This window comes from Salmo salar, chromosome ssa24 (assembly GCF_905237065.1).
Source record: "Salmo salar chromosome ssa24, Ssal_v3.1, whole genome shotgun sequence".
Taxonomy (NCBI): domain Eukaryota; kingdom Metazoa; phylum Chordata; class Actinopteri; order Salmoniformes; family Salmonidae; genus Salmo; species Salmo salar.
The window spans coordinates 7,639,313-7,666,696 of NC_059465.1; the positions used below are offsets into that span (position 1 = coordinate 7,639,313).

Sequence of the window (27,384 nt, forward strand, 5' to 3'; positions counted from 1 at the left end):
ACGAGGTGGCCATCTCTGTCGGCACCAGTTTATGTGACAAAACAAGCTAGTGTAGAGAATCATTGTACCATCTAAAACGCTGTGAAATATATTTTCCATAACCAAAAATATTGTATTTTCAGCTGTTTGATGCAAAAAGGAAACTTTATAGGAAGCACAGAAATAGCACACATAGAACAGATCTACCACTTAGACTTGCTTGCAATGAGTGAGATCTATAGTTCACATTTCTATGTGAATTTGGTCAGGTCGCCCAAAAAGTTAAATATTGAGCTTTAACATTCAAATGATGTCTGACTGGTTTTGGGGGAAAAAGTCCAATACAACTGTTTTTATCTCAATATCAAATCATTTCTGGGTAAAAATGAAGTACCTTACTGTGATTTTTTTCAATTCAAATGGTCAAAAAGAAACAAAAGCTTCTAGCTTCTTAGCAAAGAGCAATTTCTCTTTGGAAGGGGAAAACTAAAAACTAGCAGTTATTAGCAGAGGTTTGGAACTATTTCTTATTGGTCTATTAACTAATTTATCGCATTGTGATGTCACCAGGCAGGCCAAAACTCCATCCCACAAAAACAGACTGACATTTTCAGGCAGTCTTTTTAAAACAGTTTACACTAATTTTCACAATATTATTCCAACCTCAGTGTGGAAATGTATATAAAACACATGGAAATCACATTTGACTGCAGTGCGTCTTTAACAGAAGAGTGTTTATTATGAGGGAAACAGTGGCCTTTGCTCAACTCCTGCATCCTCTCTCGTATCTGGCATTCTTTTGAATAAGGTCAAAGGTAATCGAGGAAAGACTGCGAAGAGCATGAAAGTGGACGAAAATACGCTTGTATGAAATGAGACTCTCACCAATCGCGCGTCATCAGGCAAATTACATTCACAGGGTGGAATCCCCTCCAAAATGTATATAGCTATCAAAACAAATGATGTTGTAAATGGATAAGTAGCATATCGTTTTTAAATGTTTGCATGCTTTTCTCCTTCGAGAAAACAATATCTGATTCAAAGGGGGTGTGGCAGATTTCTAAAGTCTTCGGTGAAGAACTCCGGTAGAATACACTTGTGCTTCCTCGCCGAAAGGAGGCTATCGAAGTGGGGAGGACCGTCTTCTGTTTGGCTACTAACGAATTGACTCACTCCTCGGTTACCGGGTCACGGAGGAGAGAGGATGGGCTTCTGCTCAAACGGAAAAATGCCATCGTCTTAGTGGAGCAGCTCCCGTTAATGGCACAAATCCCCAGGGCCATCACTACACCCAGAAAAGGGGATGATGCATGGGCCATTCAACACTAGATTTCCATATATAATTTAGATACGAGTACAAGTAAGCCTACAGGATATGCCCTGAACTGGCTGTACATGTTCAAGCACCGGGTTTCCCTGGATAAAACTTACATCCATTAAAGCCACCATTGTTCCTGTACCCAAGAATGCAAAGGTAACTGAACGAAATGACTATCACTATCACTTCTGTCATCATGAAGTGCTTTGAGAGACTAGTCAAGGATCATATCACCTCTACCTTACCGGTCACCCTAAACCCACTTCAATTTGCTTACTGCCCCAATAGGTCCACAGACGATGCAATCGCCATCACACTGCCCTATCCCATCTGGACAAGAGGAATACCTATGTAAGAATGCTGTTCATTGACTATAGCTCAGCATTCAACACCACAGTACCCTCCAAGCTCATCATTAAGATCGAGGCCCTGGGTCTCAACCCCGCCCTGTGCAATTGTGTGCTGGACTTCCTGACGGGCCACCCCCAGGTGGTGAAGGTAGGAAACAACATCTCCACATCACTGATTCTCAAATTGGGGCCCAACAAGGGTGCGTGCTCAGCCCCCTCCTGTACTCCCTGTTCACCCATGACTGTGTGGCCATGCACACCTCCAACTCGATCATCAAGTTTGCAGATGACAACAGTAGTAGGCATGATGACCAACAACGACGAGACAGCCTACAAAGAGGAGGTGAGGACTCCGAGTATGGTGTCAGGAAAACAACCTCACACTCAACGTCAACAAAACAAAGGAGATGATCGTGGACTTCAGGAAACAGCAGAGGGAGCACCCCCCCCCCCATCCACATCGACAGGACAGTAGTGGAGAAGGTGGAAAGATTTAAGTTCCTCGGCGTACACATCACAGACAAACTGAAATGGTCCACCCACACAGACAGTATGGTGAAGGCACAGCAGCACCTCTTCAATCTCAGTGGGCTGAAGAAATTTGGCTTGTCACCTAAAACCATTAAACTTTTACAGATGCACAATTGAGAGCATCCTTTCTGGCTGTATCATCGCCTGGTACGGCAACTGCACCGCCAGTAACCGCAGGGCTCTCCAGAGGGTGGTGCGGTCTGCACAACGCATCACCGTGGGCAAACTACCTGCCCTCCAGGACACCTACAGCACCCGATGTCACAGGAAGGCTAAAAACATAATCAAGGACAACAACCACCCGAGCCACTGCCCGTTTCCCCCGCTACCACCCAGAAGGCGAGGTCAGTACAGATGCCTCAAAGCCGGGACCGAGAGACTGAAAAACAGCTTCTATCTCAAGGCCATCACTAGCACAGAGAGGCTGCTGCCTACATACAGACTTGAAATCATTGGCCACTTTAATAAATGGAACACTAGGCACTTTAATAATGTTTACATATCTTGCATTACTCATCTCATATGTACACTGCTCAAAAAAATAAAAGGGAACACTTAAACAACACATCCTAGATCTGAATGAAAGAAATCATCTTATTAAATACTTTTTTCTTTACATAGTTGAATGTGCTGACAACAAAATCACACAAAAATAATCAATGGAAATCCAATTTATCAACCCATGGAGGTCTGGATTTGGAGTCACACTCAAAATTAAAGTGGAAAACCACACTACAGGCTGATCCAACTTTGATGTAATGTCCTTAAAACAAGTCAAAATGAGGCTCAGTAGTGCGTGTGGCCTCCACGTGCCTGTATGACCTCCCTACAACGCCTGGGCATGCTCCTGATGAGGTGGCGGATGGTCTCCTGAGGGATCTCCTCCCAGACCTGGACTAAAGCATCCGCCAACTCCTGGACAGTCTGTGGTGCAACGTGGCGTTGGTGGATGGAGCGAGACATGATGTCCCAGATGTGCTCAATTGGATTCAGGTCTGGGGAATAGGCGGGCGGGCCAGTCCATAGCATCAATGCCTTCCTCTTGCAGGAACTGCTGACACACTCCAGCCACATGAGGTCTAGCATTGTCTTGCATTAGGAGGAACCCAGGGCCAACCGCACCAGCATATGGTCTCACAAGGGGTCTGAGGATCTCATCTCGGTACCTAATGGCAGTCAGGCTACCTCTGGCGAGCACATGGAGGGCTGTGCGGCCCCCCAAAGAAATGCCATCCCACACCATGACTGACCCACCGCCAAACCGGTCATGCTGGAGGATGTTGCAGGCAGCAGAACGTTCTCCACGGCGTCTTCAGACTCTGTCACGTCTGTCACGTGCTCAGTGTGAACCTGCTTTCATCTGTGAAGAGCACAGGGCGCCAGTGGCGAATTTGCCAATCTTGGTGTTCTCTGGCAAATGCCAAATGTCCTGCACGGTGTTGGGCTGTAAGCACAACCCCACCTGTGGACGTCGGGCCCTCATACCACCCTCATGGAGTCTGTTTCTGACCATTTGAGCAGACACATGCACATTTGTGGCCTGCTGGAGGTCATTTTGTAGGGCTCTGGCAGTGCTCCTCCTTGCACAAAGGTGGAGGTAGCGGTCCTGCAGCTGGGTTGTTGCCCTCCTACGGCCTCCTCCACATCTCCTGATGTACTGGCCTGTCTCCTGGTAGCGCCTCCATGCTCTGCACACTACGCTGACAGACACAGCAAACCTTCTTGCCACAGCTCACATTGATGTGCCATCCTGGATGAGCTGCACTACCTGAGCTACTTGTGTGGGTTGTAGACTCCGTCTCATGCTACCACTAGAGTGAAACCACCGCCAGCATTCAAAAGTGACCAAAACATCAGCCAGGAAGCATAGGAACTGAGAAGTGGTCTGTGGTCTCCACCTGCAGAACCACTCCTTTATTGGGGGTGTCTTGCTTATTGCCTATAATTTCCACCTGTTGTCTATTCCATTTGCACAACAGCATGTGAAATGTATTGTCAATCAGTGTTGCTTCCTAAGTGGACAGTTTGATTTCACAGAAGTGTGATTGACTTGGAGTTACATTGTGTTGTTTAAGTGTTCCCTTTATTTTTTTGAGCAGTATATATACTGTATTCTATCTATTGCATCTTAGCCTATGCTGCTCTGTCATTGCTCATCCATATATGTATATATTCTTATTCCATTCCTTTACTTACATTTGTGTGTATTATGTATTTGTTGTGGAATTGTTAGATGATGCACAAGCATTTCGCTACACTCGCAAAACATCTGCTAACCATGTGTATGTGGCCAATAAAATTTGATTTGAAATCACTTGAGTTGAGCCGAGGGCAAATAATGTTACCACGGCAAATTGAATAAATAAATCAGAACAAAGAACACACAAATGTGACCATTAGCTTCTCCTTCACCCAAATCCAGATAGCAGATGTTCTGAAAGAGCTGCAAAACCTGGACCCATACAAATCAGCTGGGCTAGACAATCTGGGCCCTCTCTTTCTAAAATGATCCCCTGCCATTGTTACAACCCCTATTACCAGTCTGTTAAACTCTCTTTCGTATCGTCCGAGATTCCTAAAGATTGGAAAGCTGCCGCGGTCATCCCCCTCTTCAAAGGGGGTGACACTCTAGACCCAAACTGTTACAGACCTATATCCATCCTGCCCTGCCTTTCTAAAGTCTTCGAAAGCCAAGTCAACAAACAGATCACTGGCCATTTCAAATCCCACTGTACCTTCTCCGCTGTGCAATCCGGTTTCCGAGCTGGTCACTGGTGCACCTCAGCCACGCTCAAGGTACTAAACGATATCATAACCACCATCGATAAAAGACAGTACTGTGCAGCCGTCTTCATCGACCTGGCCAAGACTCTGTCAATCACTGTATTCTTATCGGCAGACTCAACAGCCTTGGTTTCTCAAATGACTGCCTCGCCTGGTTCACCAACTACTTCTCAGACAGAGTTCAGTGTGTCAAATCGGAGGGCCTGTTGTCCGGACCTCTGGCAGTCTCTATGGGGGTACCACAGGGTTCAATTCTCGGGCCGACTCTTTTTTCTGTATACATCAATGATGTCGCTCTTGCTGGTGATTCTCTGATCCACCTCTACACAGACGACACCATTCTGTATACATCTGGCCCTTCTTTGGACATTGTGTTAACAAACCTCCAAAACGACCTTCAATGCCACACAACACTCCTTCCGTGGCTTCCAACTGCTCCTAAACGCTAGTAAATCTAAATGCATGCTCTTCAACCGATCGCTGCCCGCACCCCCGACTAGCATCACTACTCTGGACGGTTCTGACTTAGAATATGTGGACAACTACAAATACCTAGGTGTCTGGCTAGACTGTAAACTCTCCTTCCAGACTCATATTAAACATCTCCAATCCAAAATGTAATCTAGAAATCGGCTTCCTATTTCGCAACAAAGCATCCTTCACTCACGCTGCCAAACATACCCTCGTAAAACTGACTATCCTACCGATCCTCGACGATGTCATTTACAAAATAGCCTCCAACACTCTACTCAGCAAACTGGATGCAGTCTATCACAGTGCCATCCGTTGTCACCAAAGCCCCATATACCACCCACCACTGTGACCTGTATGCTCTCGTCAGCTGGCCCGTGCTACATATTCGTCGCCAGACCTATTGGCTCCAGGTCACCTATAAGTCTTTGCTAGGTAAAGCTCTGCCTTATCTCAGCTCACTGGTCACCATAACAACACCCACCTGTAGCACGTGCTCCAGCAGGTATATCTCACTAGTCATCCCCAAAGCCAAGAGCCCCTTTGCCCTCCTTTCCTTCCAGTTCTCTGCTGCCAATGACTGGAACGAATTGCAAAAAAAAAAAAAAATCACTGAAGTTGGAGACTTATATCTCCCTCACTAACTTTAAGCATCAGCAATCTGAGCAGCTTACAGATCACTGCAGCTGTACACAGCCCATATGTAAATAGCCCATTCAACTTCCTAACTCATCCCCATATTGTTTTTATTTACTTTTTTTGCTCTTTTGCACACCAGTATTTCTACTTGCACATCATCATCATCATCTGCACATTATCACTCCAGTGTTAATTTGCTAAATTGTAATTATTTCGCTACTATGGCCTACTTATTGCCTTACGCCATTTGCACACACTGTATATAGACTTTTTCAATTGTGTTATTGACTGTACATTTGTTTATTCCATGTGTAACTCTGTGTTGCTGTTTGTGTCACACTGCTTTACTTTATCTTGGCCAGGTCGCAGTTGTAAATGAGAACTTGTTCTCAACTGGCCTACCTGGTTAAATAAAGGTGAAATAAAACAAACAAAAAAACTAATGGCATCAACATAATCAACATAAGATCAACATAATAAAATAGTAGGTGATTCCTTGGGCAAACTGCACTACCATGTGGATCTACACAACACTTTACAGGTCATGCAGGTTTCCTCTTTGACTGATAAGGTGTGGTGCCACACAATGGGATAGCACTGGATGTCTGCGTCATTCAAACCCTTGGTTGACATGGTGACACCATTATAAGACACACACAAGCTTTCACATGTTCATTTCAGTTTATGCAATTGACACCTTTCCTGTCTGACAGCTCCCACCCCTTACAAAAAAAGATTGCAGTCAGAGTGAAGTATAACTGCAGTATGCTGCAAATACTGTGTCCAAAAGACACTTTTTTTACTGGAGTAATTTTGCAGTGGAACTGTAGTTCAACTGCAGTTATTCTGCAATGACTGCTTCCAAAATACCACATTCGACTGCAGTTACTGCACTTTTATTGCAGTTTCAAAACTGCAATCTTTTTTTGTAAGGGACCCTGATGAAGCTAGTCCAACTGGCCACCAGATGGCACTATTATTCCTTTTACATCATTTGTCATCTGCGTCTGACTTTAAAGTGCCCAGCCAGCTAAACACTCATGTCTCATGGCAGCCTACTTGTACATAAAGAATCCTCAATTCAGGCTGCAAAAGTGTCAGTTTCCTCCTTAACTCGATTTGACAGGGAAAATATGTGTACCGTCTTAAAACAATTTTCCACCACTATTTTCGGACAACTTCTAGATGTTGCACACTCTTTTCAGTGCAGCAGTCTTTTTTGCCTGTGAAAATGGTGCTGGAAAATTGTGATTTATTATGACAGTATGCATATTTTCCCAGTTCTTTTAGGCAGGCGGGTCATTAAATCGAGTTAAGGAGGACACCGACACCTTTGCAGCCTGAATGGAGGATGCTTTATGTACTAGCCGGTCTCCGGGGGACACGAGTGTATAGCTGGATGGGCTGAGAAGGGTAACAAATTCCCCCACCTGTTGGGCATTGCTTTCCTGCAGGTCTGTCAACGACGGCAGGTGTTTAGCAGGCAGGAGCGAAAGACATTGTGTGCGTCGGTACACAGCAGGCAGGATAGGTAGCTAGCTAGGACACGGTAAACTGTTTCCTTCAACCCCCGCCTGCTTGGCACTGCTTTCCCACAGTTCTGTTAACGACGGTGAGGGCAGATGTTCGGCAGGTGTTAGCGAAGGACATTGTGTGCGTTGACGGTCCTTTGCCCCCCAAAAGACTTTGATAATACTTTCATTTTCTTTTTGACCCACATCTTTAAATCGTATAGACAATGAGGGGAAATCCAGGAAACCAGTCAGTATCTGGTGTGACCACCATTTGCCTCATTTGCAACATCTCCTTCGCATAGAGTTGATTAAGCTGTTGATTGTGGCCTGTGGAATGTTGTTCTACTCCTCTTCAATGGCTGTGCAAAGTTCCTGGATATTGGCGGGAAATGGAACACGCTGTCATACACGTCGATCCAGAGCATCCCAAACACGCTCAACGGGTGACATGTCTGGTGAGTATGCAGGCCATGGAAGAACTGGGACATTTTCAGCTTCCAGGAATTGTGTACAGATCCTTGCGACATGGGGTCGTGCAATATCATGCTGAAACATGAGGTGATGGCGGCGGATGAATAGCACGACAATGGGCTTCAGGATCTCGTCACGGTATCTCTGTGCATTCAAATTGCCATCGAAAAAATGCAATTGTGTTCGTTGTCTGTAGCTTATGCCTGCCCATACCATTACCCCACAGCCACCATGGGTTCACAACATTGACGTCAGCAAACCACTTTCCCACATGACACCACCATACACGTGGTCTGCGGCTGGTTGGACGCCAAATTCTCTAAAATTATGTCGGAGGCGGCTTATGGTAGAGAAATTCGCCTAACATTCTCTGGTAACAGCTCTGGTGGACACACCTGCAGTCAGCATGCCAATTGCACCCTCCTTCAAAACTTGAGACATCTGAGGCATTGTGTTGTGTGAGAAAACTGCACATTTTAGTGGCCTTTTGTCCCCAGCACAAGGTGTAACTGTGTAATGATCATGCTGTTGAATCAGCTTCTTGATATGCCACACCAGTCAGGTGGATGGATTATTTTTGCAAAGGAGAAATGCTCACTATCAGGTACTTAAATTGCGCACACATTTGAGAAATTAGCTTGGAACATTTCTGGGATCTTTTATTTCAGCTAATGAAACATAGGACAAAACTGTATATTTGTGTTCAGTGTTTGTTTGTCCTCTGTTTTCCATACTGTTTAATAAAATGTTAAATACAACCACCAACTGTTACCTCATTGCTGTTGCTATAACATGGCAACTCAGCTCAATGCACATGTGACAATTGAATCTCAACAAGCAAACAGTCAGTCGGTGGTTGTATTTGATTAACGTTTTTTTAATCTATTTCAGCAAACAAAGAAAGGCACGCAACAAAAGAGGACGACCATAGGTACACGGTAAGGGTTTAAGAATGTAAATGTTTTAAGTATAGATTGCATAGCGAAGGATTCGGAGGTTCATACAAAAATAAACAGGTCTTGATATACTTGTCTATTTAAATACAGGACTGGGTTGGTGAAAGGGGAACCCTTAATGTCACCTCTCCAGACACGTAAAATCAGTGAGTGATTACTTCAAGTGAGAATGCATGCATTTAAGTATTCCAATAAGGCCCAGTAGCATAAAACGTCTTACGTGTATTTCCCACTTTAAATCAGTTGCACAAAACATTTTAGGGCGAATTACCACCTTAAATTAAGTGATCAAGTTAAGGGTGCCCATGATTTCCCTTAACTGCATCATTCAGTACGGATATCAATGTAAACAGCATTTGTGGAGATCAATGATGCTTTCCTCTGTCCTGGTTTAAAAAGGAATACAGCCACCAGCTAGCTGGCTAAACAATGTAAGGTGCACAATCCAAGACTTACAAAGCTACCTACTCTAAATTAGCTTGACGTGCTAGAAAGTAATAGAAACAAGTTGAGAACTAAAATAAATGGTTTAATATCTTCCGAATCAATTCGTTTCTCCTTTCTTGAACGCAGAAGTTCTATTTTGCGATCTAGTTAAGACGTTCAGTGACTCAAGTCGTCTCCATGGTAACCGGAGTCTTTCTGTCGTACCTGCCTTCAAACTACCGTGAAACCTTTCAATTATGTCCTTACCTAAGGAAATGTTTGAGGGGCTCTATGCAACACCCTTAGGTATGAGGAAGTTATTCCTTAAGGGAACACTTAAGATGTTTTATGCAATTAGGCTTCACAGAAAGGAATTCCGTCATAGTAATCCCGGTAGTAACTCGTCCGTCAAGACTCATCACCGGCCCACGAAGACCAGCGCTAGAGGACTGGCACGAGACCTGATGAAAACAGGAATCGTTCAGCGCTGCAGCAACACAGAATAACAGGCATCCCAAAAATGAATGCCACAACACGGACTTCAAACTTAAAAATCCCTTCATCCTCAAATGTCGGACAAACTGTGACGTCACTATCAATTAAGATGTTTAGCCTATCACATACGGTAATATGACATCCTCACAGAGTAGACTGCTGAAGTAAAGTTATTATTCAATGTATCAATGCCGTAACATAGCCTAATTCACAAACCTTCAATATTGTGAGAGCATCCTACTACTCCGTCCTACGTTACTTCTCCTCCAGTGCTTTGCCGGTGGATCAGTTGTGAGCGTTTGACGAATGGGGTGTCAAACTCTAGCAATTTGCAAGGAGTCCCATAGTCCCCTCCCTACTGTGTAACTGCCGTGCATTGATATGGAACGAGGGCGGAGAATGAGCCTGACGTTTGCTTTCTTCGAGAAACCCGTCGAAACGGATTGCCAATATTAGGAAATCTGTCGTTATGAACTTTGAATAATACTTTTAAGATAAATTGTCCTAAACATTTCTTAAAGAATCCAACTTCAATTTGGAATGTCATCCCTCATATCTTCTCCCATTTTGGTGGGTTCAAATTTGTTACTTTGTAACTATAACATTGATAAGATTCCTACAAAATGATTTGCTTTTCATAGACGAGTATTAGCGTGGTCGTTAATATAAACTCCCCCCCGCATAGGTATTTCATTTGGAACAATAAGGATATTTTGTATAGAAACAAGTCTTTTTATTTTTTAAGAACTGGTTCAATAATCATATCCTGCTGGCGAGTCAGCTTTTTAATGCAGAAGGATTGTTACTCAATTATGAGGAATTTTTATCACGTTACAATATCCCTGTTACACCTAGAGTTCGCCATAGTCTTTGATGCTATTCCATCTGGAACTCTCATGTTGTTTAGAGGCGTAACCAGACCTCACCTTCTTGACCTACCCTCCCTTAATCCAGTTGACTCCCCAATAGGGAAAATGTGTTTCTCCTTGCTCCCTCAGAACAACAGATCTATACATGCTTTATTTCAAAGGGATATTGTATCCATTCCTTATGTCACAACTTACTGGAATACATTTGTCAATAATATCTGTTGGAAAAAAGTCTGGTTATTACCACACATACCTGCTTGTTAACAAGGTCAAAGAGGTCTCTTTCAGAATGATCCAGAAATATTACCCTGCAAATGATTACCTGAAGAAACTCAACAACAAAAAACATTAACTGTACTTTTTGTGGTGAGCATCCAGAAACAGTTTTGCATTTATGTTGGCATTGTCTACATGTAAAAAAAATAAATATGGAAAGATATTCATAGTTTTATAATTGTTAATATTCTTGATTACTTTTGTTTTTCATGAGAGAATGTGCTGCTCAGTTTCCTTAACCATAATAAGGATAGAGAAAAACAACTTTACCTCCAATCTAATTGTGCTAATGGAAAAATGTAATATTCATAAATGTAAATTCACTAATAAAAAAACTCTTCCATGTTTTCTATAAGGAATTTGAGCAGTACATTAAGACCATTCTACATTCTTCTAATAAGAAAGCTGTTAAAACAATCAGTGTGTTTCTTTTAAGGTCTTTGTATAATCTGTCATTTGTTGTACCCCCTAGCGTATGTTTTCATTGTCTGTTTGTATACTTCTTGTGTGTATACATTTGTGTGTGAATGGATGACAGAAAGGTGCGTCTCTTGAGCTTCATGTTCAAAGAGGCTATGAGGACTGGTTTGGCTCCAGTTCTGCTGGTTTTACTCTGCTCATCATTGGAATAATGGAAAGCTGATATGAACACCACAGATTCTATAGCTCAATGTACTGTGCAGATACCCATCCATAGGTTAATCTATGTATAGTCACTTTACCACTACCCACATGTATATATTACCTCAACTAACCTGTGCCCCGCACATTAACTCTGTACCAGTACCCCCTGTATATAGCCTTATTTTATTATTGCTCTCTAATTATTTTTCTATTTTCTTTTTATTTATTTACTGTTTACTTCAGTTTATTTAGTAAATACTTTAACTTATTTTTTCTTAAAACGACATTGTTGGTTAAGGGCTTGTAAGTAAGCATTTCTACACCTGTTGTATTCGACGCATGTGACAAATAACATTTGATTTCAAATGCACAAGTCACCAATACTATACATTTCCATTTTTCTATAAAAAATGAAAACGATAAATCAGTTATTACAACAGACATTCAAATTCTGTTAAGGTTTATTCTCTAACACCACAGTAGGTGTTAAACTGCATTTGTAGTTTTAGAGAAGTCTTCAGTAGCACCATGATTTATTTGTACATTGAAGCTAAAACGTTTAATTTGGCTCTATACTCCAGTATTTGAGATCCAATGTTTCCTATAAAGGGACAGTGCAAAATGTCACCTTTTATTTTAGAGTATTTTTATACATGTGTGTTATACCTTTAGAAATTAAAGAACTTTATCTATCTAGTCCCCCCATTTTGACGATGTCACAAGAATTTGGACAAATTCACTTTATAGTCTATTAAATTTTGTCAAGTTTAGTATTTGGTCCCATATTCTTAGCCATTCATAGAAATGAATGGTAAATAATGTAATGTGTGATTTTGGAGAAACTTTTATTATAAGATTACAATGATGTTTCTGAAAACCTCTACATTAATGTGGATGCTACCATGATTACGGATAATCATGAATGAATCGTGAATAATGATGAGTAAGAAAGTTTGAGGCATAAATGTGATTGGTAATGGTGAGAGGTTAGCATGTCTTGTCGGGTATGATATGTGTGTCTAACTTTCTTTTTCATTATTCATGATTCATTCATGAGTATCTGTAATCATCCACTTTAATGTAGATTTAAAAAAAATATTGAACCTTTGTTTATCTAGGGAAGTAAGTTAAGAACAAATTCTTATTTACAATGACGGCCTACACCGGCCAAACCCGGACGACACTTGGCCAATTGTACAGGTAGGTGTGTTTATGCATCAGTCCTCATCACGGCTCCATGCGTCTTCAAAAGCAGGGTACACCGTAGCCTGGCTCCCACCCTGGGACGGAAAAATACCTTGTTGTTTTGAGTGAACGCGATTAGGTAATCAGGAAAGCATTACATACATTTCCTAAGTGCAAGCAATTGCAGTCATTGTAAATAATAATTTGTTCTTAATTGATTCGCCTGGATAAATACAGGTTTATAAATATATATATTATTCAGTTTCCAAAGCTAAATATAAAAACCAGTGAAGCTGGATAGGGAGGTGGCTTAAGATACTTAGGCAATTTTATCAGCACCTGGGAAATGTAGCCAAGGTGAGGCAGCGTGACTGTGTGTGTGTGTGTGTGTGTGCGCGCATGCACCTGGTTACCCGAGTAAGGTGCAGCACAAGCCACAACCCCTATGATCTCATTCCTGTGTGCACAAAGGCTTAGTCGGTCTGCATTGTTGTGACTGGAATCAAAGAATAAGTCCCTAATAGATGGCTGTCTATTAGCTTGGCTAATGCGATTGCATTTTAGAACGAGAACAGGGACCTGCCATCCCCCAAATGTGTTTTAATTGTTCCTGCTTATTCCGCCTCCTACTTTCTTGGCGGCTGGCCCTTCTTCCATGTCTGGGGGTCGGAGAACAGGAACCCAGGCTAGGATGTTAGTCTTTACCCCCGCTGTACAGAGGTACCACCCTGGACACACAGAGGAGAGCAGCACTTTAGCCTGGGTATCAATACTCTTCAGTGCTATTTACTTCCTGGCCAGAGCCATATACAGTCAGGTCCAAAACTATTGGCACCCTTGATAAAGTTGAGCAAAAAAGACTCTACAAATAAATACTGAGCTGTATTGTACGCACACACAAAAAAAGGGGGAAATTATTTTATACCAATACAATTTCTCAGAGAAAGAGATTTTGTTTAAAAAGTAATAAAAGATAAGGGTCAAAATTATTGGCACCCTGTTTACAATACTCTAGCGGCCTCCCCTTGCGAGGATAACGACACTGAGCAATTTTCCCAAATGTTTTATGAGTTTGGAGAACACGTTGGGAGGGATCTTAGACCATTCCTCCATACTGAATCTTTCCAGATTCCTGTTATCCTTCGGCTGCTCTTATGGGCTGCCATTAGAGCAGCCGAAAACCACAGGTTTTCAATGGGATTCAAGTCTGGAGACTGAGATGGCCATTGCAAAATGATGATTTTGGGGTATTTTGATTAGTGCTTGGGGTTATTGTCTTGGAAGATCCACTTGCGGCCAAGTGTCAGCCTCCCCGCAGAGGCAACCAGGTTTTGGGCTAAAATGTCCTGGTACTTGGTAAAGTTCATGATGCCGTTGACCTTTAACAAGGATCCCAGGACCAGTGGACGCAAAATAGCGCCGTAACATCAAAGATCCACCACCATATTTTACTGTAGGTATGAGTTATTTTTCTGTATACAGGTATGCTTCCATTTTGATGCCAAACCCACCACTGGTGTGCGTAGACAAAGAGGTATATTTCCATGTCATCTGACCATAGAACCTGTTCTAATCCAAGTGCCATTGCCGTTTACCAACTCCAGGCTGTGCTATGGTCAGATGACATAAAAATAGAGCTCTTTGGCCATGAAAACCAGTCTGGCGACAAAATCGGAAGCATACAGTGCATTTGGAAAGTATTCAGATCCCTTGACTTTTTCCACATTGTTACATTACAGGCGTATTCTAAAATGGATTAAATACATTCTCATCAATCTACACACAATACCCCATAATTGCATAGTAAAAACAGAAATACCTTATTTACATAAGTATTCAGACCCTTTGCTATGAGACTTGAAATTGAGCTCCGGTGCATCCTGTTTCCATTGATCATCCTTGAGATGTTTCTACAACTTGATTGGACATAATTTGGAAAGGCACAAAACTGTCTTTTATAAGGTCCCATAGTTGACAGTGCACGTCAGAGCAAAAACCAAGCCATGAGGTCGAAGGAATTGTCCGTTGAGCTTGGAGACAGGATTGTGTCGAGGCACAGATCTGGGGAGGGGTACCAAAAAATGTCTGCACCATTGAAGGTTCCCAAGAACACCGTGGCCTCCATCTTTCTTACATGGAAGACGTTTGGAAGCACCAAGACTCTTCCAAGAGCTGGCCGCCCTGCCAAACTGAGCAATTGGGGGAGACGGGCCTTGGTCAGGGAGGTGACCAAGAACCTGATGGTCACTCTGAAAGAGCCCCAGAGTTCTTCTGTGGAGATGGGAGAACCTTCCAGAAGGACAACCATCTTTGCAGCACTTTATGGTATAGTGGCCAGATGGAAGCCACTCCTCAGTAAAAGGCACATGACATTCTGCTTTGAGTTTGCCAAAAAGCACCTAAAGGACTCTCCGACTATGAGATAAAAGATTCTCTGGTCTAATGAAACCAAGATTGAACTATTTGGCCTGAATGCCAAGCGTCACGTCTGGAGGAAACCTTGCACTATCCCTACAGTGAAGCATGGTGGTGGCAGCATCATGTTGTGGGGATGTTTTTCAGCAGCAAGGACTGCGAGACTAGTCAGAATCGAGGCAAAGATGAACGGAGCAAAGTACAGAGAGATCCTAGATGAAAACCTACTCCAGAGCGCTCAGGACCTCAGACTGGGGCGAAGGTTCACCTTCCAACAGGACAACAGGACAGAGCTTGAGAGGTTCTGCATAAAATAATGGGAGGAACTTCCCAAATAGAGGTGTGCCAAGTTTGTAGCTTCATACCCAAGAAGCATCGAGGCTGTAATCATTGCCAAAAGGTGCTTCAACAAAGTACTGAGTAAAGGGTCTGAAAACGTATGTAAATGTGATGTTTTTTATTTTTAATACATTTGCAAAAATGTATAACTTGTTTTTGCTTTGTCATTATGGGGTATTGTGTGTAGATTGATGAGAAGAAAAAAAATATGAATCCATTTTAGAACAAGGCTGTAACAAAATGTGGGAAAAGTCAAGGGGTCTGAATACTTTCCGAATGCACTGTATGCAGAAAAGTACCTCATGTTAGCATTTGGTCCTAAATTAGCAAAGGTAGTCAAGTGGAAAGAAACATGCTGAGGAAGTATCCTGTCACTCAAGTGTTGATGGCAGGAGGAAGTCAAAAGTTATTACAGCAGTGTCTACCTTTATGAAACAGTAGACTCAAAACAATGACATAATCTTCATCCAGGGAGAGAACAATGGAACCAACCAATAGAAGTTCAAACCTGCCAATCATTTGAGGTGGTGTATTTGTGGCATTAGCCTACTTCAACTAAAAAAGATAAGCAAAGATTAATTCAAATAAAAAAAATTACTCTGTGACAAGTTGCGCTGCCACATTCTGACAACTTACATTTTATTTAACCTTTCTTTTGACAGGGAGTCCTGCTGAAACCAAGGTCTGTTTTACAATTGAGCCCTGTAATTACAAAAATATACACATACAATATGAAACAGTACAATAAGTATGTACGGCATTAGGTGGATAGACCAACAGCATAACTAGTTCAGTATTTCCTCTGATTAACATTAGTGGAAGGCGACAGTGTTCCTTGCCCTGTCATATTATCTGTGCCGACTATATACCATAAACTGACAATGCGTCAGCTATCTACTGATAGCATCGTCAGGATCCTGATAATGTGGGCAGAATGTGTGGCCAGGGTAGTATTAATTTGGAACCAAACGGAAGCAAACGGGTCGAAACAGGAAGGGACCTACCGGGTTTTCCGTCGCAAAACATTTTGCTATGATTCGCTAGAATGAGCACTAATGAATACGATCCAGGTCTCAGAGACCTTGGTTCATCTTAGGAACAATATGACTGCACATGAGCCGATTTACATGAACATGCGTAAGGTATTGATAATGAATTAACATAATATTGATATGCTGATAACACTATAAATTCTTAGTGCCTTCAGAAGGTATTCCCACCCCTTTGACTTTTTACACATTTTGTTGTGTTACAGCCTGAATTTAAAATAGATATATTTTGTCACTGGCTTACACACAATACCACAATGTCAAAGTGGAATTATGTTTTTTACATTTTTACAAATTAATTAAAAATGAAAAGCTGAAATGTCTAAATGAGGCAGTGACTGAACTGAGAGAGAAAACATGCAGGGTATTCTACACCATTAATAAAGAAATTCAAATTGAATAGCATATTAAAATGCATCTAAAACTAACAGAATGTATCATTGGACCAATTGCTTTTTATGGCAGCGAGGTATGTGGTCCACTTGCGAAACACGATTTCACACAATGGGACAAACACCCCATTGAAACCCTGCATGCGGAGTTATGCAAGATTCTCCTACATGTCCAGAGTAACACTAAGAACAATACATACAGGGCAGCATTCGGGCAATATCCACTAATAATAATACTTTTTTAAAAAGAGCTTTGGAAACATCTAAAATACACTGACACCCTCTCATATCATTACCAAGCCCTGCAATGCTAAGAGGTAAGCAAAGAAAATAGTACCTTATCCAGCTTGGTCCTGGGACTGAGTTCACAAACCTGTTCTAACACACCGAAGCCTCAGGACCAGAACATCACATCAATCAACCAAATTACAACAGGGTCAAAACAAAACTAGATCACTTATTGGGAAACACAAGCACAAAGCAAAATGAAGTGCTACCTGGCCCTAAATTGACAGTACACCATGGCAAACTATTTGACCATGGTTACTGATCAAAACCTTGACAAAATACAGACTTGATGCTATTGAGAAGGGTAGACACAGGAAACTTGGCTCCCTGTAGAGAACAGGTTGTGCAGTCACTGCACCCCTGCAGAACCTGAGACAGAGCTGACACTATGTAAAAAATATAATGCAATTGGAGAGTTCCCCCCCCAAAGAAATTTGTTGAAAAAAATCATTGAAGGTTTCCACAACCTCTCTGATGAGAATAGGCTACCCGTCCTGTTGGGGGAGGATGTAGAGAGCTGTGGGTTGGCAGCGCACTACATTGCTGCCTGCCATAAAATGAGGGACAGGAGTAGCAATGTTTCCATGAACTTGTCCAGTGATGTTTTTGTAGACATTTGGATAGTTGGCATAGAAAATAGATGTGACAATTGTCTGCTACGGTGCTTTTCCTTTGAACTGTCGTGTGTCTATAAAAACAGCTGGAGGTAATGACGTCAAACCCCCCCCAACGACTTTCTTGCAAAAAATAGTGGTCGAAGTGTTTACATTATCCATTTAGGCAAATTGCGCATTAATAAATTGCCAACAGCCCGTATGCCCTCCCACCTATCTCTTTCTCGTCTCGGGTAGCTCGCAGTAGCCAGAATGGATAGAATGCAAGAATTTACTTTTCGCCATTTTCAAATAATTCTCATGTGCCAAATATCGCCACAGCCAGTACCATGGTGAAACTTGCACAGCTGTCGATATGAAATAATTGGACGGGGAAACTTGCATCCAGCCAACCAGAAAGCAAGGCGAAGCAATTCAGGCGTTCTTGAAAGTCAGGACAATCCTTGTCCTGCAAAGAAACATTTATTTAGCAAGCTTGGCATCACGTGCCCTGCGTACCTTCAATTATTCGGCAATCATAATTTATTTGAAAAAAAACCCCCCACAGTTTCCATCCTCATTGCCACAATACAGAGAGTTATACACAAAAGAAAATCCACCCGTCGAACAGATAAACAATGTCGATCTATAGAAAATGTGACATTGTTTTTGTCGATTTAAACCTGGGTCAATGGCAACCTGCCTAGTGACAGACCAACCAAGTGTTATCTACTTATTGATTTAAATTTCTAATACAACCCAATCCCCCCGCAACCCTTGATTATTATTGATACTGATGGTCCTGTTTGTGACAATATTTATTACCTTTAAGGATGTTGTTATAATCCCACAACACCCCCCCCCCCCAAAAAAAAATAGAAAAAATTACACCCTTGCCTTTCATGAACCAACACTTGCACTATACTTTCCCCCCTCCTACTAGCACTGACGTTAATGATTGCTACTTTGAGGAAAAATGTACTTACTATGACTGAGATAGGTGGTTGTCCCATCTAGCTATCTTAAGGATGAATGCACTAACTGTAAGTCGCACTGGATAAGAGCATCTGCTAAATTACAAATTTTTCTAAATATATTGTTAATGAATCATTCCATTTGCAATAAGTACATTGTTACATTATGCCAATAAAGAAAATGGGACAAACACCAAATTGAGACTGCATGCAGAATTAGGCCGATACCCGTTCATTTTCAAAAATCCAGAAAAGAGCCGGTAAATTCTACAACCACCGAAAAGGAAGCGATTCCCAAACCTTCCATAACAAAGCCATCACCTACAGAGAGATGAACCTAGAGAAGTGTCCACTAAGCAAGCTGGCCCTGGAACTCTGTTCACAAACACAGACCACACAAAGCCCTAGGGCGGCAACACAATTAGACCCAGCCAAGTCATGAGAAAACAAAAAGATAATTACTTGACACATTGGAAAGAATTAACAAAAAACAGAGCAAACTAGAATGCTAATTGGTCCTAAACAGAGAGTACACAGTTGCAGAATACCTGACCACTGTGACTGACCCAAAATTAAGGAAAGCTTTGACTATGTACAGACTCAGTGAGCATAGCCTTGCTATTGAGAGAGGCCGCCGTAGGCAGACCTGGCTCTCGAGAAGAGCCAGGTCTGAGCTGCACTTCCTAACCTCCTGCCAAATGTATGACCATATTAGAGAAACATATTTCTCTCTGATTACACAGACACACAAAGAATTCTAAAAAAAATCAAATGTTGATAATCTCCCATATCTATTGGGTGAAATACCAGTGTGTAATCTCATCAGCAAGATTTGTGACCTGTTGCCACAAGAAAAGGGCAACCAGTGAAGAACAAACACCATTGTAAATACAACCCATATTTATGTTGATTTATTTTCCCTTTTGTACATTAACTATTTGCACATCGTTACAACACCATGATATGACATTTGACATTTGATATGTCTCTTCCTTTAGAACTTTTGTGAGTGTAATGTTTTCTGTTCATTTTATATTGTTTATTTTATCATCTATTTCACTTGCTTTAGCAATGTAAACATGCCAAATAAAGCCAGTTGAATTGAGAGAGTGTGAGAGAAGAGCGAACCCTAAAATCAACAGCTTTCTATTTCTCACCTATCCCTCAGGGGACATGTGACAGCACCCTCAGGCCCTATAGGGACATATAAAGGGCCCTTACATAAACGTCCCCTAACTGGTCTGCGGGTGAAGGTTCACATCACTGGGGATAAACAACGTACAGATGTAGGGTCTTATTTTGATCGCTCTTTTGTTGCTGAGAATTTTCTTGTACTACAGGAAATGCAAACTAGAATAGTCAAGGTTTAAAAAGGCTTCTAAAATGTGTAATTTCCACTTTAAAGTGTGACTTGATTTGCCAGAACAACAAATGCCCATTAATTATAATTCACATAATTCACATTTCTTGTTGCTGCAGGATTATTTTCCTGCTGTAGCAAACTGGCTCGAATTAAGACGGCATCTGAGTTTGAGTTTATTTTTACTGGGACGGTGCACAATAATCAACGTTTCAGTAAAACTGCCGGTTTTAACCAGCCGGCTAATTTTCAACCTCAGTCCCTGGGCAGGTTATTAAAAACAATTACAATAACAATACAGACAATCGATGAGCAGTGAGCGCACGCAGAGCAACATAGGACAAGCAAGATGTAGCATGCAGACAGAGCGCAACAAGACAAAATCCATAAAAGCAACAAAGCATTTCCACACCTCACAAGCTACAGACAACATGGAAAGCAGAAATACACAACTAGGGATTATGTTCACAATTCTGATTGGCCTTTAGCCATGGCTTCATGTTTTTTGTGAAAGTGTGATAGGTGGTGCAGTTGTGTGTGTCTGATGGCAGTGTATTCCAAACATGGGAAGCTCTCACAGAGAAAGAAGATTGACTAAATGTGCTACTCCTTAAGGGAACTATACAGTCACCTCTCATGGCAGACCTTGTGGATCTGCTGCCATATGTTTGGGTTTTCTGTTTAACAAAAATACTGAGTGGAGGGGGAGCCAGGCCATTTAGGATCTTGAATACAAGACATGCGTCGATGTATTGCACCGATTTTTCCAACTCAGGAGCTCATGCTTTCTGAGGATGTAACAGTGATGATGGCTATTGGGCTTCCTATCAAGCACTTTGAGAGCCTGTTTGTAGACAGACTGAATAGGTTTTAATGTTGTACAGCAAGCTTGGGCCCAACTAGTCAAGCAGTATGTTAAGTGGGGGAGTATCATAGATTTGAAGTACAGTTTTGCTACCTCTGTAGTCAAACAATTTTGTATTAATCGGAAATTAGCTAGGTTGAATTTGTTTATGAGTTACCATTTTCACCTGCTTTTTAAAAGAGAAGTTGGAATCAAGTATGATGCCAAGGTACTTCAAATCAGATACCACCTGGAGCTTCTCCCCTGACACATAGAGATCTGGCTCAGTAGCATCAGTTGCCCTCTTTGAAGAACATGCAGAAAGTTTTTTTCACATTGAGATGCAAACATGAGTCACTGAGCCACTTTGTAACCTGGACCATTACAGTAGTGAGTTCTTGTGCAGCTTGTTGTTTGCTCTTTGCATGCACATATATCATTGTACCATCTGCATACATTTGAACTTCAGACCCAATACAGACAGAAGGCAGATCATTAATGTACATACTTAACAGGAGGGGCCCCAGTATTGATCCTTGGGGCATGCCCACATCATAGCTAAGAGCGGGCGACAGCTCATTGCTCACTCTGACACGCTGAGTTCTGCCTTCAAGGTATGATTTCATCCATCTCAACTCATCGAGGGAAAAGTTTAACTTGGACAATTTTGTGATGAGAACCTCATGGTTAACAGTATCAAAAGCCTTCCTTAGGTCCAGAAACACAGCCCCAACAACACCCCCTTTGTCCATCTTGGACTTCACATTTTCCAGAAGAAAGCAGCTGGCGGTTTCTGTGGAGTGTTTTGCTCTGAAGCCAAACTGCATGGAGAGTAATGTGAAGGAGCTATTGTTGAGGTGGGCAATCAGTTGTTCTGCTACACACTTTTCAACAGCCTTCCACACCACAGGTAGTATACTAATGGGCCTGTAGTTACTCACGTCAGCAGGGTCACCCGATTTAAAGATTGCTGTTATTATCGCGGACTTCCAGACCCTTGGAAACACCCCCTGACCAATAGATGTGTTGGTGACCTTAGTAATGGGGCCAATGAGTGACTCTGGGCTGGACTCTACCTTTCTTAAAAACTACAAACATATCTTTGGCTTTAGCATTCTTTAGTGAGCTAATCACCTTGTTCCCCTCTGAAGACCGGTTGAGTGTCATTCACTAGCACTGAGCCCAAGAAACAAGTGGAGGGGTTCTGTGTCAGTACCCTGACAGAGTCAACAAACTAGGAATTGAAGGCTATTGCTATTTCGACTGCATCCTGTGTTAGATTGTCATTCACCGTGATTTCTAGAATTTTAGCAGTGTTACTATGCTCTTTCCCTGTTCACTTTTTTAGATTCTCCCAGATCAATTTAGAATTTCCCTTTGCTTCACCAATTATGTTAATAAAAATGTTTGCCTTGGCCTGTCTGATTTTCTTTCATCACCTTATTTCTCAACATGGTAAACCTACGTCTGTCATGCTCTAATTTGGACTTAAGGGATGTTTTTAGAGCATAATCTCGTTCTTTCATCAGTTTCCAGATTTCTCCATTTAGCCAGGGAAGAGTGCTCTTTTGGCCAGGTTTGGATTTGATTTTCTTTAGGAAGCCATTTATTGTAGTCTGGATTGTGGATAGAAAAACCTGACTATCAGCTTCCACATCTGTATCGGACAAGAGATCATTCCAGTTAATTCCATTAATTGCGTTTTTAAAAATAATTTTTGTTCACAGTAGAGGTTAAACCTGTTCTGTAACACTACAACTACCACAATGCCACATAGTCCCTTCAATTTTCCAGCTCTAGTGCCTCAAATTTCCTGAAAATAGCCCTCCATACTAAAAAAGAATATCACTCCATACATTTCCAAAGACAGTGTCCTTCACTGTCCAATTGCCCATGTTATCAGTAGCAGTTCAAGCATGCCCAGATGTTTTTCAAATCACTTACAGCCCAAAGGGACAGTGATATGATCCCAATGGTTTAATTAGCTGATCTAATTTGGCGTAAACCAGGTGGGTATCCTGCCTGCCTGCACTCCCAGGGAATAGAGGCTAGTTCCCAGGCAATGCCATGGTCTCTTGGTGTGCCTGAGGGAGGTACATGTATCTAAAGGCATGACACGGTGGTTGTTGTTGTATCTCTCCAGCTGTGGTGTTAATTGGCCTACCTGGCTGTAGCTAAAATGTGCTCATATCTTGGCGACCACCGGACAGATAGGACCTCTGTGACCTGAGGTGTGTGTGCATGAGTGCGTGTGTGCGTACGGCGCACTCACCCTGCAGAACCTAGATGCATGAGCCAGACTTCAGATCACAGAGCGGTAGTTTCTGGTCTTTGGTACCCACTGAGAACACACAGATCAAGGGATTCATTGAGAGGTTACATACATGACTAAGACAAAGGAAAAACATCTTTACTTTCACTTTGTGTATAAATGCTTTGTAACCGAGAGGAGAAACTGGAGGCCCTGGTTCTCTCAGATGAGACAGGAGTGTAGCTATATATGAGAGCACTTATACCAGCCATTGATATACATGAGCTCACAACACAGATCATTATTCACACAGAGGGTGTGAGCAGTCAGGGAGCAAGATAATTGACAGAGATAGACACAAGATAACCAGGTTTGAGTCAATTATTTTCAAACCCGGCAGAAATGAAATTATAATTTTGGTCTGAGTAGCACCAGGGGGGTGGGCGGACAAAGGGAGAGACAGCAACATTGAGAAAGTCAGAGAAAAACACACGCACAGAAAGAGAGAGAGCGAGAGACCCTTTGAAATGCATTGAGAGAGCGATGAAGAAAGAGAGCAGTGTGGGTGTTAAACAAGTGATTTGGCAGGTATGTACAACCAGTCTGTCCTGCTCTGTCAGCAGGGGGGGCACCGCCTGGATTCCTATCATGTCTATCTAAACTGTTCTGGAGTCATTTCCAACTCCTGAGACCCCAAGGGGCATACACTTTGTTAACCCACCACACCGCTGTTTCACAATCAGCCGTCATGCTAACAGCTTTCACAATCCGTGGAGAGGATCATTGCTGCAGGCCTTGCATCAGAACAGAGGTATACTGTGGAATAAGTATAGCAAAAGGGGCAAATGAATACCTTGTTGACAGGTTTACAGAATGGACTGCCTGGAGAGTAGAGCCAATGTTCCTTCTTAGATTATATCAGTAAGACAGACTGTTCCCTTGTAGCGTCAGCTGTGTTCTTTGTGTCAGTTGGCCTGTCTAGTTGTGTCCATTCTTTTTTTTCCTAATAGGTTTTTATTTTATGCACTTTGAGATTATTCTGTATAATGAAAATAGCTTTACAAATGTAATAACTGATTATTATAGAGAGTAAATAATGTTTTAAGCGCACAAACTTGCTATTATTGGTCTGATTGGTCAAAAGACTAATAATTGGGGGGGAAAAAATCAGAATTGGGCTGCGTAAACGCAGCAACACACACACACCTGCAATGAGGCTGTGTTTCCTAGAGATGGGGGACATGTGGTGGCAGTAGACGTTCCCTTCAAACTGGAACACTTCATTGGGCTACAGACACACAGGAAGGAGAAGGAACTATCAGCTTCAGTTCAACCTGAACATAAACCTGATATCTATGTGCTGTAGAGAGACAACAATACTGTTCGGTCAGCCGGCCAGCATGACAGGAAAGAGCACTGCCGTGACTGACACAATGGGACCAGGAGACAGAAATGAAGAATGTGGCTGTGAGACTGGGAGAGAGATGGAGGGGAGGAATGGAGGGGAATGGAGGAGAGCAGAGAAGGACATGGCAGTGTGGGAGAACAGAGCACGGCAGGGGACTAAGAGGCTGGAGGAAGGCAGCAGAGCGACAGTTACAATGCAAATCCATCTGCAAACACAAGTGCCCTCTCTGGTGCCTTGGCTGCCACTGTGTGCCAGTACTAGCAAGGGCTGACCCAATGGGTACACACAGAGGGGGCTCTGTCTCAACACACTGTCACATACACTTATCTCTTAACCATTCATGGGCTCAGAAAATGTCAGTTTAATATAAATGACATACAATGCTGATGCTTATCGAGGACATAGCTAACCCACGCATACATACTGTAGCTAGCTAGACCTTTTCTATTATACAAGGCACTTCTTATCTGCTTAAGTGTGGTGCAGGTACTGGATACTGATTCCTGGATCTGAATTCCTGTGTGCACGCATGTGCGTGCCTGTGTGTGTGTGTGTGTATGTTTTACTGTCCTTTAGCTGACCCTTTGCGGTAACCATGGAAGCAGTGTAACTCTAGCTCAGCATAGAGCGCACCATATGAGGCAGAGATAGAGACGGAGTGTGCTAGAGAGCGAGAGAGAAAGAAAGTGACAGACAAAGGATGTATGTGAGAGAAAAACAACGGAAGAGAAAGAGTATGTAGGTATACCTTTTAGTGTCTGTGTCCCAGGCCTTCATGGTTTTGTCGAAGGAGCTGGACACAATTATGCCCGTGTCGTACGGGTACCACTGCACACTGAACCTGTGGACATACCGACTGGACCTGCAACACACACTCCCAGTGACCATCAGAGCCTCTCTCACACACACTCACTGTCTCTCACACTCTCACACACACCCATAGTCTCACACTCGCTCTCTCTCACACACTCGCTCTCTCTCTCTCACACACACTCGCTCTCACTCACACACTCGCTCACACTCTCTCTCACACTCTCTCTCTCACTCTCTCTCTCACACCGCATTTGTAACATCACAGGCTCTAGTTTGATCTAATCTTGACTATTGCCCAGTGATATGGTCAAGTGCTGAGCAGCAGTCTTGCCCTTCAATGTACACATTGGGCTAATGTCAACAGTATGTACAGTACCAGTCAAAAGTTTGGACACACCTACTCATTCAAGGGTTTTTCTTTATTTTTAAATTTTTTTACATTGTAGAATAATAGTGAAGACAAACTATGAACAGCTTTGCACACTCTTAACTAGCTTCATGAGGAATGCTTTTCCAACAGTCTTGAAGGAGTTCCCACATATGCTGAGCACTTGCTGGCTCCTTTTCCTTCACTCTGCGGTCCAACTCATCCCAAATCATCTCAATTGGGTTGAGGTCGGGTGATTGTGCCAGGTCATCTGATGCAGCACTCCATCACTCTCCTTCGTCAAATAGCCCCTACACAGCCTGGAGGTGTGCTTTGGGTCATTGTCCTGTTGAAAAACAAATGATAGTCCCACTAAGCGCAAACCATATGGGATGGCGTATCGCTGCAGAATGCTGTGTTAGCCATGCTGGTTAAGTGTGCCTTTGAATTCTAAATAAATCACTGACAGTGTCACCAGAAAAGCACCCCCACACAATCACACCACCTCCTCCATGCTTCACGGTGGGAACCACACATGCGGCGATCATCCATTCACCTACTCTACATCTCACAAATACACAGTGGTTGGAACCAAAAATCTCAAATTTGGACTCATCAGACCAAAGAACAGATTTCCACCGGTCTAATGTCCATTGCTCGTGTTTCTTGACCCAAGCAAGTCTCTTCTTTTTGGTGTCCTTTGGTAGTGGTTTCTTTGCAGCAATTTGACCATTAAGGCCTGATTCACACAGTCTCCTCTGAACAGTTGATTTTGAGATGTCTGTTACTTGAACCCTGTGAAACATTTATTTGGGCTGCAATCTGAGATACAGTTAACTCTAATGAACTTATCATCTGCAGCAGAGGTAACTCTGGGACTTCCTTTCCTGTGGCGGTCCTCATGACAGCCAGATTCATCATAGCGCTTGATGGTTTTTGCGACTGCACTTGAAGAAACTTTAAAAGTTCTTGAAATTTTCCGCATTGACTGACCTTCATGTCTTAAAGTAATAATGGACTGTCGTTTCTCTTTGCTTATTTGAGCTGGACTTGGTCTTTTACCAAATAGGGCTATCTTCTGTATACAACCCCTACCTTGTCATAACACAACTGATTGGCTCAAACGCATTAAGGAAAGAAATTCCACAAATTAACAAGGCACACCTGTTAATTGAAATGCATTCCAGGTGACTACCTCATGAAGCTGGTTGAGAGAATGCCAAGAGTGTGCAAAGCTGTCAAGGCAAAGGGTGGCTCCTTTGAAGAATGTTAAATATAAAATATATTTTCATTTGTTTGACACTTATTTGGTTACTACATGACTCCATATGTGTTATTTCATAGTTTTGATGTCTTCACTATTATTCTACAATGTAGAAAATAGTAAAAATAAAGAAAAACCC

At 42.3% G+C, this 27,384-nt stretch overlaps 1 protein-coding gene across 4 annotated transcripts in view; it reads right to left on the reverse strand.

Moving 5' to 3' along the window:
- LOC106585161 (elongation of very long chain fatty acids protein 7) overlaps window positions 1-27,384 on the reverse strand; it is a 40,887-nt gene that overhangs the window by 11,590 nt on the left and 1,913 nt on the right. The window contains exons 2-5 of one of the 4 annotated variants that reach the window (XM_014171064.2): window positions 25,550-25,663; window positions 24,600-24,681; window positions 24,115-24,209; window positions 23,415-23,483 (exon numbers count right to left, since the gene is read on the reverse strand). In XM_014171064.2, the coding sequence (XP_014026539.2) occupies window positions 23,415-23,434 (20 nt within the window). In that variant the 5' untranslated portion in view covers window positions 23,435-23,483; window positions 24,115-24,209; window positions 24,600-24,681; window positions 25,550-25,663. Of the gene's footprint in view, window positions 1-10,150; window positions 10,328-23,414; window positions 23,484-24,114; window positions 24,210-24,599; window positions 24,682-25,549; window positions 25,664-27,384 lie in introns of those variants that run through there. The other 3 variants (XM_014171063.2, XM_014171065.2, XM_014171066.2) reach the window with 3 other exon arrangements.